A 16990-nucleotide genomic window follows, 5' to 3' on the forward strand; every position below is an offset into this window, starting at 1 on the left:
CTAGAGGCTAAATCACCATATCTCAAGGGACTCCCAATAAATGCTGACAGATCTAGTCGCCAGATTCCTTTTCCACCCAGTAACTAGGGAGCGCCCACCACCTGGCGAGGTGCGGAAATCTGATCCATCTCCACCCATAATTTTTCGTTGACCATTATGGATCAAGTCCATAACACATTTTCTTAGTGCAGCTTTGTAATATGAAAAATTAGGAAAGCTCGCACCCCCTTAATTCCTATGTCTGGTGAGACAACCTGGGTTAACTGCTTCCCCAAATATAGGACATAATTCTCTTCCAGATGCTCCTAAGGAAGAGCTCGGTAATTTAATGGGTAGCATTTGGAAAAGATAAAGGAATTTGGGAAGGGTGTTCATTTTGATTACATTCATTCTTCCAAACCACAAGATGGCCAATCCCCTCCTTCTAGTTAAATCCTCCTCCAAGGCTGACATAAGGTGTCTATAGTTCTTTTAAAATAACTGCTCGAGGTTTGCTATAATATTGACTCCTAGGTATTTGATGCTGAGGGAGAAAGAGGTGTTCAACGACTCTACTTCGGGTCTGAGAATGGTTATGTTTAAAATTTCTGACTTAATAACATTAACTTTAAAGTTGGGCAGTCTACCAAACCTTTCAAATTCCTTCAGAATTGGGGAACGCTACCCTAGGATTAGATATAAACACAAGAAGATCATCAGCAAATAGTGTCAGTTTATGCTCTAACAGTCCTGTGCTAATTCCTTTAATATCCAAGTTCGCTCTGAGGGCATTCACCAAGGTCTCCATCACTAAGATATATAAAGAGGGAGACAAGGGGCAACCTTGTCTTGTACCATTCCGATCAGCATCTGGCTAGACATACTACCATTCACTCGAAGCCATGCCGAGGGCCTCGATATAGGGCCGTAATCCAGTTAATCAGTCTGGTGCCTAGATCTATCCTTCTTAATGTTGCCTCCAGAAACCTCCAATCAAAAGCTTTTCCTGCATCTATAGAAACTAAGCACAGGGGGTTGTGGTTTGTTTCGCCCTAGAAATAAGAGACCTTATTGAGTTGTCCCTTGCCTTTCTCCCCACAACAAAGCCCACCTGGTCCTTATGAATCAGCTTAGGTATCAGTAGTTGTATTAAGGGGGCTATCATTTTAGCAAAGATCTTCATGTCTACGTTTAAAAGGGAAATTGGTCTGTAATTTCGGCATATCAAAGGATCCTTGCCTGGCTTTGGGATGACAGTAAGAGCTTGGAGTGCTTGAAGGGGAAAAGGGGTATCCTGATTCACTGCATTAAAGGAATTAATCAAAATTGGGGCCAGACTCTCTCCAAACACCTTATAAAAATCGAAGTAAATCCATCGGGGCCTGGGCTTTTACCCGCTACTAAGTTTTTGATGGTAGCCACTAATTCTTGTTTGGTGAAATCTTTGTCTAACTCTCACTTGACCTCTACTGAGATCGGGTTTGGTGCATGCTTAGTTTGGTAGGCTTCGATGCATGTGTTAACCCATGGGGGATCATTGTGGGTCCCTCTACCAGGTTGTATAGCTCCCGTTAATATTGCCCAAAGCTGTCCAAAATATTGGCAGTAGAGTGCACCTGACTCTTCTCAGGGGAGTTGATTGAAAAAATATAAGACTTGGATTGTCTAGGGTTCAAGGCTCTGGCCAGGCCCCTTTCGCACTTATCTCCCAATTCATAAAAACCTCTTCTGGCCCTGTTATGGAGGCAAAGGGATGTTGATGCATAATAAATATGATTCAATTATGCACCAAGATTTCAGCCACTAGTGTATGGGATGGGATTTGTTTGTTGGACGTTTCGAGGTGATTTAATTCAGCAAAGAGGCCCTCTAAGTGATTATTTCTGTCTTTCATTAAATAAGACATAATTTAAAAGATTATTGTTCAATCTTCATTGACCCCCTTCTCTCCCTTCCTGTGTCCCCTCCAAAAGCACACCCTACTGGTGCATGGTCTGACCAGATGAAGTCACCTATGGAGCAGGAAGGCCCCTATGTAGAAGACTGTGTGACACAAAAAGGTAGTCCAGTCTATGATAAGTGTTATGAGCCAGTGAGTTGAAGCTATAATATCTCTTACGGGATGTAGCAAGCGCCACAGACCTACTAGTCTCATAGTGGCTAATTCCCTGCAGAGCCAGGACATTGCTGTGGGGAAAACTCCTGACTTACCCTAGGAATAATGAAGTTGATGGTCCAGACACAGATTGAAGTTTCCTCCGAGCACCACACTGAAGCCCGAGGCGAAATGAGCCAGCGCTCCATACACTTGGACCCCAAACTGAATCTGCGCATTATTTGGAAAATAAATATTAGCAATTGTTAGAATTTCTTTTTCAACCTGTATCTTAATAAAGATGTAATGCCCCTCATGGCAGATTCTGAGGAGAGTAGTTTGTGCAAAAATTGCTTATGAAAAACTATGGACATGCCTATTTTCTAGGAAGGTTGTGAACTATGGTGACATGCGGTATAATGACGGGAGTGACACTTGGGAATATTGTCACTTTGAAAGTGGGTTTCCTATAATAGAGTTATTTCATCAGCTTCCCCTGTGCAGGCTGTTTGCTGCTGAGCTGTGGAGTTTGTTTGCCTCCAGGACTGCTGCAGGGAGAGCCCTTGGCCACATATGCTGCCTCGCTGGCCGGAGTTCTGTTGGAAACTCCCTCTGGTTCATGGGCCACTGTGAAGAAGCGCTGCAGTCATCCTAGCTCTCCCTCTCCCGCTGCTGTCTCCCTTGACCTCCATGTTTCCCTATGGCACCTCAGGTATGTTTTCTTTTGCTTTAAGTGAAGTCTGGCGGCTGTTTTAGTGCGGAAGCAGCAGGAGCTCTCTTGCTGAGATGCCTACTTGGCCAGTCACAAGCCACGCCTCAGGTAATGATAATTAAACTGTACCCAAAGCAGGCAAAAATGATCTTGAGGTGTTTTTTAATTGATTGCATCAAGAAGTATTTTCATACTTCGCATGTCTCGCTAAGTAATAAACAGAGCTCACAATTGGTACACGTGGCTTTTGATTCCCATCATGCAAGAGAACAGCTCTTAAGTTTCAGTTGAATAAGCCAATAAACAGACAGCGCTCAGAAGCTATGTGTAACTGTGATACATTTTCAAAAAGTCAATATCGTGGCAATAACACAATGCGCCATCAAGAATAAAAGTGAAGCCAAGTCCTGGATACGTTTTCAATAGTGACACACTTTAGCATTTGTTGCAAGCAGGTGTTTCTGCTTAAGTCTTGTTGCCAAAATTTCCACCTTATCTTTTGGGAGAGATAAATCCCTAATCTGTTCCTAATTAAATCCCTCAGCTCCTCCAGGGGAAATGTTTCTGGCTCTCTTTCAATATCAGGCCTTTAGTCTGAATCTGCAGGATCTTCACCAGAAATCTTCACCACAATTCAGTTTCTTCCTCAATGGAATCCAGTCCATTCACTGGAATTGGTAGTGAAGGATCGTGAGGAAATAGTCTAAAGGCCGAATCCAAATTTGGAGGAATGGTTTTATGTCTATTTTTTGCCAAACAGTCAATTGTGGTAATGCTGCAAAAGTAGCAATCTTGTCATGATCCTTTGGCTCCCTCCATATCATAAATATCGCAAATGGAAGTGAAGCCTTCCGCCCATGAAGCCAATCACACAATCCACTAGAACATGCTGAGCAGGTAACGTGTGGAGCCCATGATTTATCCTGATCACCCAGTGCACACCCCAAGGACAATGTGTAGATTTTTGTGGTCCTAAAGCTGTAAATAAACCACAGATCTAGCAAATCATATCCGGGTGATTATCACATTTTCTAGGCATGCCAACAAATACATTTATGGCAAGTGAAATCCAATCTGAAATGAGAAATAATACTGATTGCATAGCAGTTATATTACAACCAATAGGAAACATAATGCATCTCATCACAGACACTAGACGGGCTACAAAAAACTGAAAACAGATTTGAAATCGGCACAACAAGCTATCAGGTCCACCTGAAACCAACACGGATGAGGTTTGTTGACCAGATTTATGGGGCAGATCAACGTCAGATTTTTCCAAAGTGGATTTTGCCCGTGTGAACGAAGCCTAAGGGCTCATTTACCTGGGGGGGTGGGGGGGGGGGTGCAATTTCTGTGAAAAAATGGAAAGATTTTCCTGCGTGTCTATGAGTGTGTTCATGTATTCTTGTTGTGTATGCACTGGCGGCAGTATTGCACCACGTGCTAGGTGCGGCCGGTGCGATGCGAGGTTTCCCTATTGAAAATAATGGGACGAATTCCATGATAGCCGCGGCAGAGGACAGCTTCTTATCTGAAGTGATGCGAGGCGGTTTTGAAACAAAAATGCCTCAGTCCGCTGCAAAATCGTATAATGGCAAGCGTGAAAATGATTTACGGCCTGATATCGAACTCACCCGTGTGAAGTTAGCCTTGGGTTGTGTTTTGCATACCAGACAACCTGTTTGAGGGCTCCTGCGCACATTCGACTTTACACAATGAAAATCGGCCACGGGAACCGTAATCTTCAAGAACCCATAGCGTTCAATTGTTTTCCTCACATCGCTCTATTTTTGTCTATGGGGTGCGGAAATGTGCACTTGTTCTGAATGAAATTGTTAATCGATAACACCGGGAACTAATTATGCTGGCCTGCCTACTCATTTAACTGCCCTGCCTGTTCAAGCATGGCATGGGTGTGTTCTGCGCCGATGTGAACAAGGCTGGCAGCGAGTACAAGTACAGAAATAAGGGAGGATCTGCTCGCCCCCGGACATTGATAGCACTCCATTCAGAGCTCCATCACGTCCTGCACTCGTGAGAGTAAATACGCTTACGTGTGAGTGCAGGAGCCCTAAAGGAGTTATCCCACAGAATAGGGGAAAATGTCTGATTGCTGGGGTTTCCCTAACTGCCCCATGTGATTGGATCAGCTATGTACGTGCCCAACCTCTACTCCATTCACTTCTATAGGACAGGTGGAGATAAATGCGCTCGGCAATCTCCCTCCGTCCCATAGAACTGAATGGACTAGTAGTCATGCATGTGCATTGCTAATTCATTCACATGGGGTAGTTATGGTGTGCTGTTGTCCGGATGGCTGGGGGTCTTCATGTTCGACTCCCCAGCAGCCAAACATTGTCTTTGCTGGAAAAACTCCTTTAGAGGTAAACAACAGGATCCATAAATGGATAAAGTCTCTGCATTGCAGACTAGTGGGATCCATGTTTGTAATCACTCCTCTTCACCTTGTCTTAATATATGGAGGGGTCCGCTGCTTCTCTCTATCGGATGCTCCAGGCTGGGATGCTCCACCCTGCAGATAAATTCTGACCCTTGGTCCTTCTTAGCATCTGGAGTGAAATGTAGAACTGCAGTACAACCAAATGTCATGTTTTTCCTTTTGTGAGGTTCGATCTTTGTCGCTATGTCCTCAGAGTCCTGCACTGCAGAAGTAACTCCATTCTCCATCTTATACCAAGAAACACTCAGTTTATCTGGGAAGTAGCCTGTAATACAGCACATCATGCAGGTTCTTAGCTGATCTTCCAACCTGAGGACAAAGATTTCATCCACACATGGGCTCCAGGGGAGATCTGTGGGAAAACATTCAAAATCAACTCTTACTTTATGTATCTGGGTCACAACAGCGCTAACACGGAACACATTTATGGAGACATACAGAACATTTCTGTGACTCTGATGACTTCTTTCACTCCATTTCTTGTCACTGTAATAATGTGTAGAAGTGCAGTACACAGAATGGTCTGCAGAGGGTGATAGACAGGTATTCAGGTTTTAGAAACTAGAGAAAACACCTGTGGGTGAGGCAGGAAGCAACATGTCAGTTCCTACCACACTCACGGGGAAGTTGGCTGAGAGACAGAGTGTGAGGCAGGGCGAAGATGCCACATCAGGATCTGAGAGCCTCAGGTCCGACACAGATGAGTTAGGGCCCATCCCAAGTCTAACAGAGGAAGACGCCTCTAGATTCCTGGGTGAGGGGTGTTGACAGAGACCTTGTGGGTTGTGAACAATGAGGACTGTATGTACTAAGTATTGCATTTGCTGTAGATGGAAAAAAATGGCAGACACCAGGACTTAAAATAACTCCAAGTCTCCTGAGCCTTTCATGCATGTGTGCCAAGCACCCTGACTGAAAGATGGCAATCTGATAGGCAAGTAACCCCAACTTTCCACAAATGGTAAAGAGGTTAGATTTCACTTAAAACACCCATCTCCTAAAATTATCACCCTAAACCAATCCTACCCAAAGATAAGGGATCTGCTGATAATTCTAACATCTCTTCACAGTGACCCTAATACCCTGAAGGTGTCATTTTTGCACTATTTGTGGTATGCAGGACTGGTCCAGGCTCTCTCCCCTCCATTATTTTCATGTGTGTAACAGGGTATACCCCTTATACTGTTTTATTCTTGTATATTGTTTTACACTGTTGTACAATTATGTAATTAGCGTGTAAAAATTGTGCATCATTACTTTAAGTGGTGGGCCGCTGCGATACCGAAAGCATTAGGGCACCATGATTTGTGGCACATGCAGACATAAAGAAACTGCCCCGAAGTATTGTGTAGAAGAGGCTGAGGGTCATTACCTCGTGGGCTACAGAGAAGTTGTACATTACTGATACCGCATGATTATCGGAGAAGCCGGTCCAGGTATTCAGAGAGCTGTCGGAGCTTTCAGTACCTCAATGCCTGATCACTAAGATTGTGCCTGCCTTTATTTAACCAAGAGGGGTAAGGCAAGAAGTGTCAAGCCAGACCCTCAGAGACTGTGATCTTAGACTGGAAATTATTGCTCTTGTTGTGTTCACAAACTGCGTTCCAGTTTATGCAGTGTGTAGAATTAGCATGGATTTCTTGCCACCACTATCCCGGCCAAGTGAGCTGGGTGTAACCAAAGATTCTGTCAAAGCCTTTCAGGGCCCGTACTGAACAGCATCACTCTTCATTGCCCCTACATCGGATGTAAGACCCCATGACCCAAACCCCCAGTGTATTATGCCCCAAGCCTGCTATACATGCCCCTTGGCTTTTGATTGGCATTGTGTGTTTCACCCACTGTTCCTGCAATACACTTTTCCAATCGGTCCTTATTAAGGCATCTTGTGTGCTGACATCACACGCATGCACCTTCCTCTCTGCAGCTTGCCAGGGAGTACAACTGAGTTGCGAAATCCATCAGCAAGCAAGATGGCCCCAGCAGGGAAAATCAATGCGCATGCACTGATTCCTGAGGTGTGGTACATGCGCCATGAGTGGAATGCATGGAGCCCCCAGCTCAAGGGTACTAGAGATGTCAATCAAGAGGCATGCTTTGAGTTGATGGAAGGGGAAAGAGTCTGAACCACAATCAAAATGCTGTATATGATAGTTTAGTGCCATCTCCTACCTCTTACGGACAACGTCTTTGTCTCAGGTCCCTCCATAGCCTCGTGCTCCCAGGTTACATACAGTTTATACTCAGGATCTGTAAAGCCATATCCCAGAATGCAGCATTCACTGGTCATGTAAAACAATGAATCTTCCTGTTCTGTGAATGTTTCTGTGTGTTTTGTCCCCTGCTTCACACCTTTTCTGTGTTCTTGGTCCCCCCGGTGCCACTTCACCTTCATGTCTTTAGGGTAAAAGCTATGAAGATGCAACGAAAACTGCACCAGCATACCGTCCAGCAGGGTCTTCCCTATCGGCTCCAGCTGAGGTTTAGCTACAGAGTGGAGACATTTATAAAGTAGGTAAGATAATGTATGACAACTGAGGCAAAAACCTTAACGAAAACATTTAATTACACCCCAAGGCCAAGTTCACACGGCTTATTGTTTGTGTGCATTCAGGGCTGAAATCCACAGCAGAACCTGAACTATCTTACTTTCTATTGACTACAATGTATTTTTGCACGTGTGGATTTTGAGATCCATGTTGTGGAAAAAAATCACATGTCAATTCTTGGCGCAATTTCTGCACAGAAACCATGTTGAGACGGCCGCACACATATATGTGCCATGTAGTTAAATCCACTTGCGGATCTACATGCAAACTCGCAGAATTCCGAGGGTCAGACGTGATTTCTGCTGCAGATTAAGTATCAGATCCATGTCTGAAAAATCTGATCCCCTGCAAGTCCCATTCTGCTAGTGCCGGCTCTCTCACTGCTCTTCACCTCCTACTGCAGCAGCTAAAGTAAGCCAGTGATTGGCTGCAGTAGTCACATGTCTTTCATTTCTGTGACATCATCACTACAGGAGGAAACACAAAGCAGCAGTTGACCAGATACTAGTGGAACACGGTAAGCAGGGGATTGAGTGAGGTGTGTGCACAGTTTTTCATGTTTTTCCATCACCCTGAGAAAGTTTTAAAAACTTTTTGGACCTGGATAACCCCTTTAATTCTCCATCACACCATCACTGAGATTAAAGGGTGCAACACTATATGCAAATAACCAATGCTAAGGACGTGTGATCACCTTCCTTACATAGCGGTGTCTTCTAGACTCACCCAGCATTTTGATTGCTCCTGCACTTTTCTTGACTGCCTTTTCCAGAGAAGGATGTTCCACTTGGCAAATATATTCTGCCCCCTGGTGGCTTTTCACTGCAGGTGTTATCATTAGCTGCGCTGTACAGCTGAAGGTGTTGTCTGGATTCTTAGTTGATTTGATTTTTGGAATGGAAGCATCATCGGTTTCCTCACATAACTCCAGAGTCCTCTTATTTTTCTTGAACCACTTCACGGTGACAGCGTCGGGGTAATATCCTGATATGTGACACTGTAGGACGGTGGGAACGCTGTGATACATACATGGTGGTGCCTGTATGTCATCCACTACTGGCCTCCAAGGGAAATCTGCCGGAGAGACACATTACATGCGGATGTAGAATAATCAAAACACCAGAGTGACAATCCCACCAAACAGCCCCAATAACTTCAGATTTCTGAATTATCTCCAGAGGGAAGGAAATAGGTATTAGTTGGTGATATACAGTTGCAAAAAAGTAAGTGAGCCCCTGGAATTTCTGCATTGATCACTAATAAAATATGGTCTGATTGTATCTAAGCCACAATTATAGACTAACTAACTAATAAGACGCGGACAGTTGTGCTGTTCATGTCTTTTACTGAGCACATCAAGTAAACACCCACAGTAAGGGTGTGGGCAGACGAGCGTAGGCGTATTTACGTTCGCACGAGCGCAACGTATAATCGCCCGAGCGATCGTTTTTCACCGATCACGACCAGAGCTAGAAAGCGTATTTTCGTTTGTTCCTACTTTGCAAACGGTCTTTTCGGCGATCGAATATGCGTTGGCGCGTATTTCGGTCGCATATGTTCCGTTTTATTTCGAATTGCCGTTTTTACGCGCCGTAAAATCGCCCATGTGAACGAATACATTCGAAACCATTGCCTCAGATGGTCACGTATATACGTTTGGTCGCAAAAACGCGCCGTTTATGCGCTCGTCTGCCCGCACCCTTAATAAGATTCACACAATGTTGAGTGGGAATTTTGGACTCTTCAGCCATATTTCTGGGATGCCTTGTGTGCACAGCTCTCTTCACCACAACATCTCCTTAGGGTTAAAGAAGTTTTTCAGGCAATTTCTATTGATGACTTAAGGTGCATTTAGACTGAAAGATGATCGCTCAAACAGCAGTTTGAGTGACAGTTTTGATCGATCATCTTTGCATAACTCTTAAGTAGCTAATTAGCTACTTAAAGAGTTAAATACAGGCAGAGTGGGACACTGCTGATTGCAAGAATAAAGTAGCTGTTTGCCTATACAAAACAGCTGCTTTGTTCTCACAGCAGTGTCCCGCTGAGCTGATAGCTCCAAGAAACAGCAGGAGCACTGGCAGCTCCATTGTTCTCAGAGCTTTCAGCTGGTATCCCGCTGGGACTTCCCAGCGGGATACCAGCTGAAAGAATGCTATCAGTACCACCTGCTAAGAAAATCAGCAAGCGGCACTGATAAGGCTCATCCCTAATTTCTAGCTTGCTAGAAATCAATGATGAACGAATAGTACACGAAAAGTGCACAATGGCAGCGCATTTACACACAACGATTATTGCTCAAAAGATGGCTTTTGAGCAATAATTGTTGTGTCTAAATGGACCTTTATCCTCAGGATAAGTAATCAATAGTTGATCATTTGGGGCCACCGCTCAGGCGCCACAACACAATGTTCAGAGTGGAAGCATATCGTCCTACCTTGATCTCTGATAGACCGTGTTTGCTGCCCCCTAGTGTTTGTATACTCGTGTTCCCAGCTGACGTGTACTTCAGACTCTGGACTTCGGAGGGAATCTTCAGAAATTCTGACTTGACTGCGCACTGAGAATGATGTTTGATCAGGACTTTCTTCGTAGAGCTCCTGGGATGATAACACTTCTGTTGACTTCTCTCTTCCAAACCTCCATTCAATGTGGAGATATCCAGGGTAAAATGTGTCTAGGGTGACAGAGCACACCACCTCGCCCGTGTCACTCAGGTGTAGCATCGTGGGTCTGGCTGAAAACCACAACATATCTTCATGTTCATTACAAACAATTATTTCACCTTCCAAATACCCAATGATTCTGCATTAATAAAAACTCCATCGGTACTTCTGTACTTCCCTGCAGCTGAGGGATATGTTGTTTTATGGGATGCTGTAGTGTTTTCAGGAAACATTGGCAACAATAACCGTATACAGTTATCCACTATACTTGTCTTATATCTATCAGCAGGCACAGGTGACACAGTCCATCTTTCGTCTCCCTCTATTTACACTTGGTTCTCCTTGTGGAGAGCGCCAAGATGTCGTAGGGTCTCTAATAGGCCATACAGGGCTCCTTGGGAAAAAGCTATACAAATGAGAGATGGAAAAATGCCTTGAGAGTGTGACTTATTGGAAAGCAGCTTTCCCATAAGTCAATGACGGACCTGTTAACAAGCCTTCTAATATGACTAAGGCCTCATGTCCACGGGAAAAATCAGGTCCGCTACGGATTCTCCATGGAGAATCCGTAGCGGGTCCCTCCGGCCCCGCGGACATGAGGCATTAAAAAAACAATTACTCACCTCTCCACACGCTCCGGATCTTCCCTTCTTCGCGGCTTGATCTTCTCTCCGTTGCGGCCAGATCTTCTTTCTTCGACCCGGCGGATGTGCCCGGCACGCCGGCTGCGTGCCGCGCACATGTGCCGGGCACATCTGCCCGGCCGAAGAAAGAAGATCCGGCCGCGAAGAAGGAAGATCAGGCCGCGAAGGAAGGAAAATCTGCAGCGCCCGGAGCAGGTGAGTGTAATTCAGGCGTGGGTCTCCCGCGGACCAGGATGGGTTCCATAGGCATCAATAGAAGCCTGCGGGAGCCGTCCCCGCCATAGACCCGCACTAAAATGGAGCATGTCCATTTTTTTTCATGCTCCATGATTTTTTAAATTCACTTTTATTGACCATCCGCGGGTATTTATCTACCCGCGGGTGGTCAATGCATCCCTATGGGGTGCTGATCCGCGTGCGGGTGAAGAGTTAAAAAACCGCTGCGGATTTTATTTCTTCTTTTCCCCGTGGACATGAGGCCTTAATGTATAAACCAGAGTCTAGACCTTAAGTAAAAGTCACCCATCTACAGACTGCTGTTTTGGGGTTCTGGCCAACCTTATTGTGCACTGATGCAGAACTCCAAAACCGCTGACTGCAGATGGGTGGTTTTTCCATATGAAGAAGACTCTGGCTTGGCTTATATCCTTAGTCATGTTACAAGGCCTGTTAAAAAGTCGGTCATTGACTTATAGGAAAGCTACTTTCCAATACGTAGTGCAATGGAGGCATTCTAACACCTCCCATTTGTACATCTATTCACAATTAATAATGGTGGAGTGGCAGCTGATTTCCATAAGAGTCAAGCAGAGAAGAAGCAGATCAGATCCACAGCCATCAGGAAATCTTGTGAGATCACTATTACATTACTGATGTCTGTGGTCACCAAGTTCTACATCTGGGAAATAAATGCTGAGATGGAGCAAAGAAAGGAGGAAATCTTGTACTTTCTCATTCTTACCTTTAGGAGCTAAACACCTTGACTCCCTTACTTGATTTAGCCTTACAAATCGGTTCACTGCATACAAACAGAGCAAAAGGTCAATAGCAGCAAACAGGAAGGTCACATGACTTAAACGGAAACTTAGAATTGACAATGAGTGAATGTGCCAATACTGTACTCTCAGAGCTTCCTTTGGATAGTTTTACTATTTCAGGCATACTGTTACCTTTCTGCATGTCTTTCTGGAGTTCCTCCGCTACTTTCTTCTCATTGATCTTGTCTAGAACTTCCAGGGTCACCTCAACCCCATAGACATCCTTGTAGTATTCCCTGATCAGATCAGCAACATCCCCCCAGTCCTTGTCCTCCAGTTTGCCCCTCGGGATCCTCCTATAGTTCGGTTTTACTTCAATTTCAGGTAACTTATTGCGGAACTTCTTAAATCCCATTTTCTCCAGATTCTCCAGAGCGTTGACCAGGACGTCTTTCACCGTCAGCCCCATCTTCTCCTATAAAGGACTGTCACATGATATCCACCTTACTGCAGGTACTGTTTTCATAAGAAACTGCATTAAAGACTACAATAGAAATAAATCTAGTAGACAGCGATGGACACTAAATGACCACTTTATGAGAGACCCCCATCTAGTAGCATTGGACCTCCTTTGGCCTAGTACTGCAGCAGTTTGTCATTGCCTAGATTCCACTTCATTTTTGTGGACAACATAGCGCTCAACAAGTAAGTTGAAGTGCCGCTTCCTGCATTTCACCCAGTGATCACTTGATCATCGGGTGCCCACTAGCACGATAGAGCTACAGGGTCTTAGCAGACCCCGATCAGATCTGCCAGTTATTATTGTCCCCACTGGGGAATGTTTTTTCCTGTAATGGGGGCTCCTATGGATGCTGCTCCTATGGACGCCAAGTTCAGTGGAAAAATGTAAACTAGAAAAAGAAATGGCAGTGTGAATAACCCCTAGTGGTCTTAAATGACATCATGGGGGTACAGATGATAAAAGAAATGGGTACAAAAATAAGTTTAAAAAATTACAGGATAAAATAAAAATATATTTATAAAACATGCAGTTCACCGTTGAGGCCAACCTAAACCATCGCCGTACCCACCCTGTAATCTGAGACTATACAAACTATACACTAAAACATCCAAAACAAAGTGGGGAAGCCATTCCTGTACTTTAGCATAAATATACTAATTTTAAAAACTGACAACTATAAAGAACTTTTTTTGCTTTTTACCTGTAATGAAACAAAAAAAAAAATTGGTAAAAGACATAGTGAAAAAAAGACATTAAAAAAATAGCCCTTTCCCTCTAAAAAATGAACTTGGAAAAATTTAGAACTCATGGCATGAAGGTCCTCCCCAAAATTCTTTACTTCTTCCATCATATTCCAATACATTTACAAATCTACTTTCTTAAAAACATTCAAGCAATTATAGAGACCTTCATTTGAAGAAAGAAAAAGCCTAGAAGAAAAGCGGACATCCTCTCCCAACACCAAAGAAAGGGAGGCCTTAGTCCCCCCCAACCCCCCCTTAATCATACAATATTGAGAACTCCCCACTTGAGAACTTTTAAATTGGTAAATTCTCGCTCAAGCACCACCTGCTACCCATTTATTTTTTAAAACACGGCTCTAGAGATGAGCGAACGTACTCGGCCACGCCCCTTTTTCACTCAAGCACCACGATTTTCGAGTACTTCTCTACTCGGGTGAAAAGATTTTGGGGGCGCCGTGGGTGAGCGGGGGTTGCAGAGGGGAGTGGGGGGGAGTGTTAGAGAGAGAGAGCTCCCCACTGTTCCCCACTGCTACCCCCCGCTCCACCATGCCATCCCCCGCTCCCCGGCGCCCCCCGAATCTTTGCACCTGAGTAGCCAGGTACTCGAAAATAGCGATGCTCGTTCGAGTAATTACTCGAAACGAGTACGTTTGCTCATCTCTACACGGCTCCCTTTCCATTCATGTAGAATCCTACAACAAATGTGTTAGAAATAGTAGCTATCAAAAAAAGCCCTAATGGCATCCTCCATACATAATACAAATATAGATACTCTCGCTACTGCAATAGAGCATCTGGATCTCTCCAACTGGAAAAGCTTAGGAATTACTCAGATTTGACAGTTATGGACAGATCGGGGCTTTATCTCTTTTCTAGACGTCCTAAACATGTTCATTGCACCTAGAAAAGACTTATTTAAATACCTCCAAATATGCCACCTATTAAAATATTCCCAGTCCCAACAGATTCAACATTCCTTCGAAACTGGAGTCCTGGCTGAATTCCTCTCAAGGAGCCAATAAAGGCATTTCTAATCTCTCATTCATTTCAGCCTTTAGCATCAATAAGGGAGAAATGGCAATTAGGCATTTACCAATAACAGAACACCAATGGTTAAATAGTTATTCCTCCATTTCATTGGTATCCAGATGCACTAACCACCTAGAAAATCTACGTTAATTGCTATACCGTTAGTATCTCACTCCCCAGAGACTAAATAAAACCTCCTCTCGCCATTCTGATTGTTGGCTCAACAGGCGGAACTCGGATTCATTTCTGGTGGTTCTGCCCTTACATCTCAGGTTTCCATCTAATGTCCACTTCATGTGGGGTACAGATACCCCTTAATCCTGCTCTGGCTCTTTTAATTATAGATTCCAACCAATTACCTTATAATATGCGGACCCCACTGCTGCATATTCTGATAGCTACCAAGATATCGATAGCTCCTTTTTGGAATGGCAATTCCATCCCCTCCATTTCTGATATAATCAAAACCGTGAACAGTAACAGCTGGTTTGAGTATACCCTGTTTCCCTGAAAATAAGACAGCATGATTTTCCAGAATTTTTGAGAATGCAAAATGATTTTTCAGGCTTTTTGAGGATGCTTGAAATATAAGCCCTACTCCAAAATTAAGCCCTGCTAACAGTTAATTTAAAAAGTCAATTTTTAATAGAATTTAAAAAGTCAATTTAAATAGTGTCCAGGCAGCTATACATGTAAAAAAGTTAAACCTTTTTGAAAAAAAATTAATATAAGACACTGTCTTATTTTCGGGGAAACAGGGTATGTATGCATGTGCTTCTAACAAAAAGGGGAATTTTATAAGAGACTGGGAAATCTGGACCCAAAGCAAGTTGTTACATGCCAAATTCCTACCTACTTTAACTTTTCTCAATATGCACGTTCATATATGGGCAGTATTTGCTGCGGAGACTGGAGGCAGACGCCCGCCGCAGACTCCGCAATGCAAATATGCTCGTGTGTACGAGGCCTTATACAGTTTTCATGTTTTGTAAAAAGTTATCCAATGACCACATCAATGATTTGTTAATGCTTAATTTCATATTTTGTAACCTTATGAAAACTTTTCAATAAAAAATGAATGTTTAAAAAATTACCCATAATGTAATGAAAAAGGAAATGCAGCAAAAATAATATACATGACCAAAACACCCTGTACTTTAAGGGGTTAAAATAGGCCCAGTCCTTCTGTATATTATATAATGACATACCTACAATTTCTGTTTACCTTATCTCTGGATTCGTGTAGGAAACTATTCATTTGGCAGGAGAGTAAATTGAGGGTCACGTGGTTTTCAGAGACATCCACCCTCTGTAACCTTCTGACTCTCTGGATGTAGCATCTAGTAATACAATGTATCTGAGGATCAGCTCTCTTCTCCCCTTCTGATGACTGCGGTCAGTACTAGTCTGTACGTTGGTTGCTGCATACAGAGCAGGCAAGCAGGAGTTAAATATTCAGCAAGTTCATGGCGCAGATAAGCAGCAAACCCCGGATCCTCCACCCCCCAGTCTTCCGAGGCCCACAAAGCACAGTTCTCGGTTTTGCTCATTTCAGGCTGAAGCATTTCCTGCCTGTAGAAGTCAGTGAGGATGTGAGTGATTGCATCACTGTATATGTAGTGCCTAGACACACAAAGCTTCAGCACTTGTCGTAGGAGCTTACACTCTAATATAATGCACAGTCACCTGCAGAGAGTTACTAGTTACAACCTGTGAGCTCTTCCATACCTGAGTGCTGTACATACAGAGAAGGCAATATTCCGGCCGCTGGAGTCACTTACAATGCTTCGCTCCTTCTTGACTTCCTCTTTGCTAAACTTGTTTGCAAAAGTGAAACTACATTCATTCCTCCCATCGGGGAGGAGGCGATGAGGTCGGCCAGCTCTGCCTATTGTGGAGATATACTGGATGGGTTTCATATTTAGGCTGTGAAGAGAGGTGACTTCATACCTGTGCTTTATACTGGGAGGCTGTTCCATACACCTGAGTGCTGTTTGTAGAAGATCCATGTCCTTGTTGCAGAAATAAGGCTTTGTTCCCATCTGTGCTGCAGCTTATGTTCATAATGGAAGCCGTGATGAAGTGTCAGATCCATCGTACTACAGATACCAGCGACCCTGACCGACCCCATTTACTGACAGGCTACACTCCTGGTTTTGGCTTGCAAAATACTGATGTGAGAGCGGTGTGAAAGAAGAATCCCCGAGTTGTGAGACATTATTATTTAGTCCTTTAGGTTCACACGCTGAAGCATATTTACTTACTCCTGTCTGATGCTTATCAGCCACCATCTTGAGAGTAAGATTTTTTTTATCCTCCATTTCCCATCAATTCTCGTGATGCATCAGCACAGCATTAGCTGAGGCTATACCATTTCTGCCTGTTGGGGGACAGTTTAATAACCATTACCTTCTATATTCACCTAAATAAGCTACAAACCATAAGGGCTCCCACACACTTGCGTTTTTTTTTAAACGCTGCTATATCGTTGCGTTTTTTAACGCAAACTCCAATGTGACTTTCTAATGTTAAAAACGCATCGCACGAAAATCGCAGAACACAAATTTGCGATGCGTTTTGAACATTAGAAAGTCCCATTGACATTCGTG

General features: G+C 43.8%; 1 protein-coding gene across 1 annotated transcript in view; it reads right to left on the reverse strand.

The window, feature by feature from the left end:
- Positions 1-16205, reverse strand: part of LOC136577978 (uncharacterized) — a 49146-nt gene extending 32941 nt beyond the window's left edge. The window contains exons 1-7 of the mRNA XM_066577888.1: positions 16110-16205; positions 12279-12571; positions 12071-12127; positions 10237-10536; positions 8526-8873; positions 7423-7737; positions 5255-5602 (exon numbers count right to left, since the gene is read on the reverse strand). Coding sequence (XP_066433985.1) covers positions 5255-5602; positions 7423-7737; positions 8526-8873; positions 10237-10536; positions 12071-12127; positions 12279-12555 — 1645 coding nt within the window. The 5' untranslated portion in view covers positions 12556-12571; positions 16110-16205. The remainder of the gene's footprint in view (positions 1-5254; positions 5603-7422; positions 7738-8525; positions 8874-10236; positions 10537-12070; positions 12128-12278; positions 12572-16109) is intronic.
- Between the last annotated feature and the right edge of the window lie 785 nt (positions 16206-16990).

The sequence above is a fragment of the Eleutherodactylus coqui genome, chromosome 8 (genome assembly GCF_035609145.1).
Source record: "Eleutherodactylus coqui strain aEleCoq1 chromosome 8, aEleCoq1.hap1, whole genome shotgun sequence".
In the NCBI taxonomy this organism is placed as follows: Eukaryota; Metazoa; Chordata; class Amphibia; order Anura; family Eleutherodactylidae; genus Eleutherodactylus; species Eleutherodactylus coqui.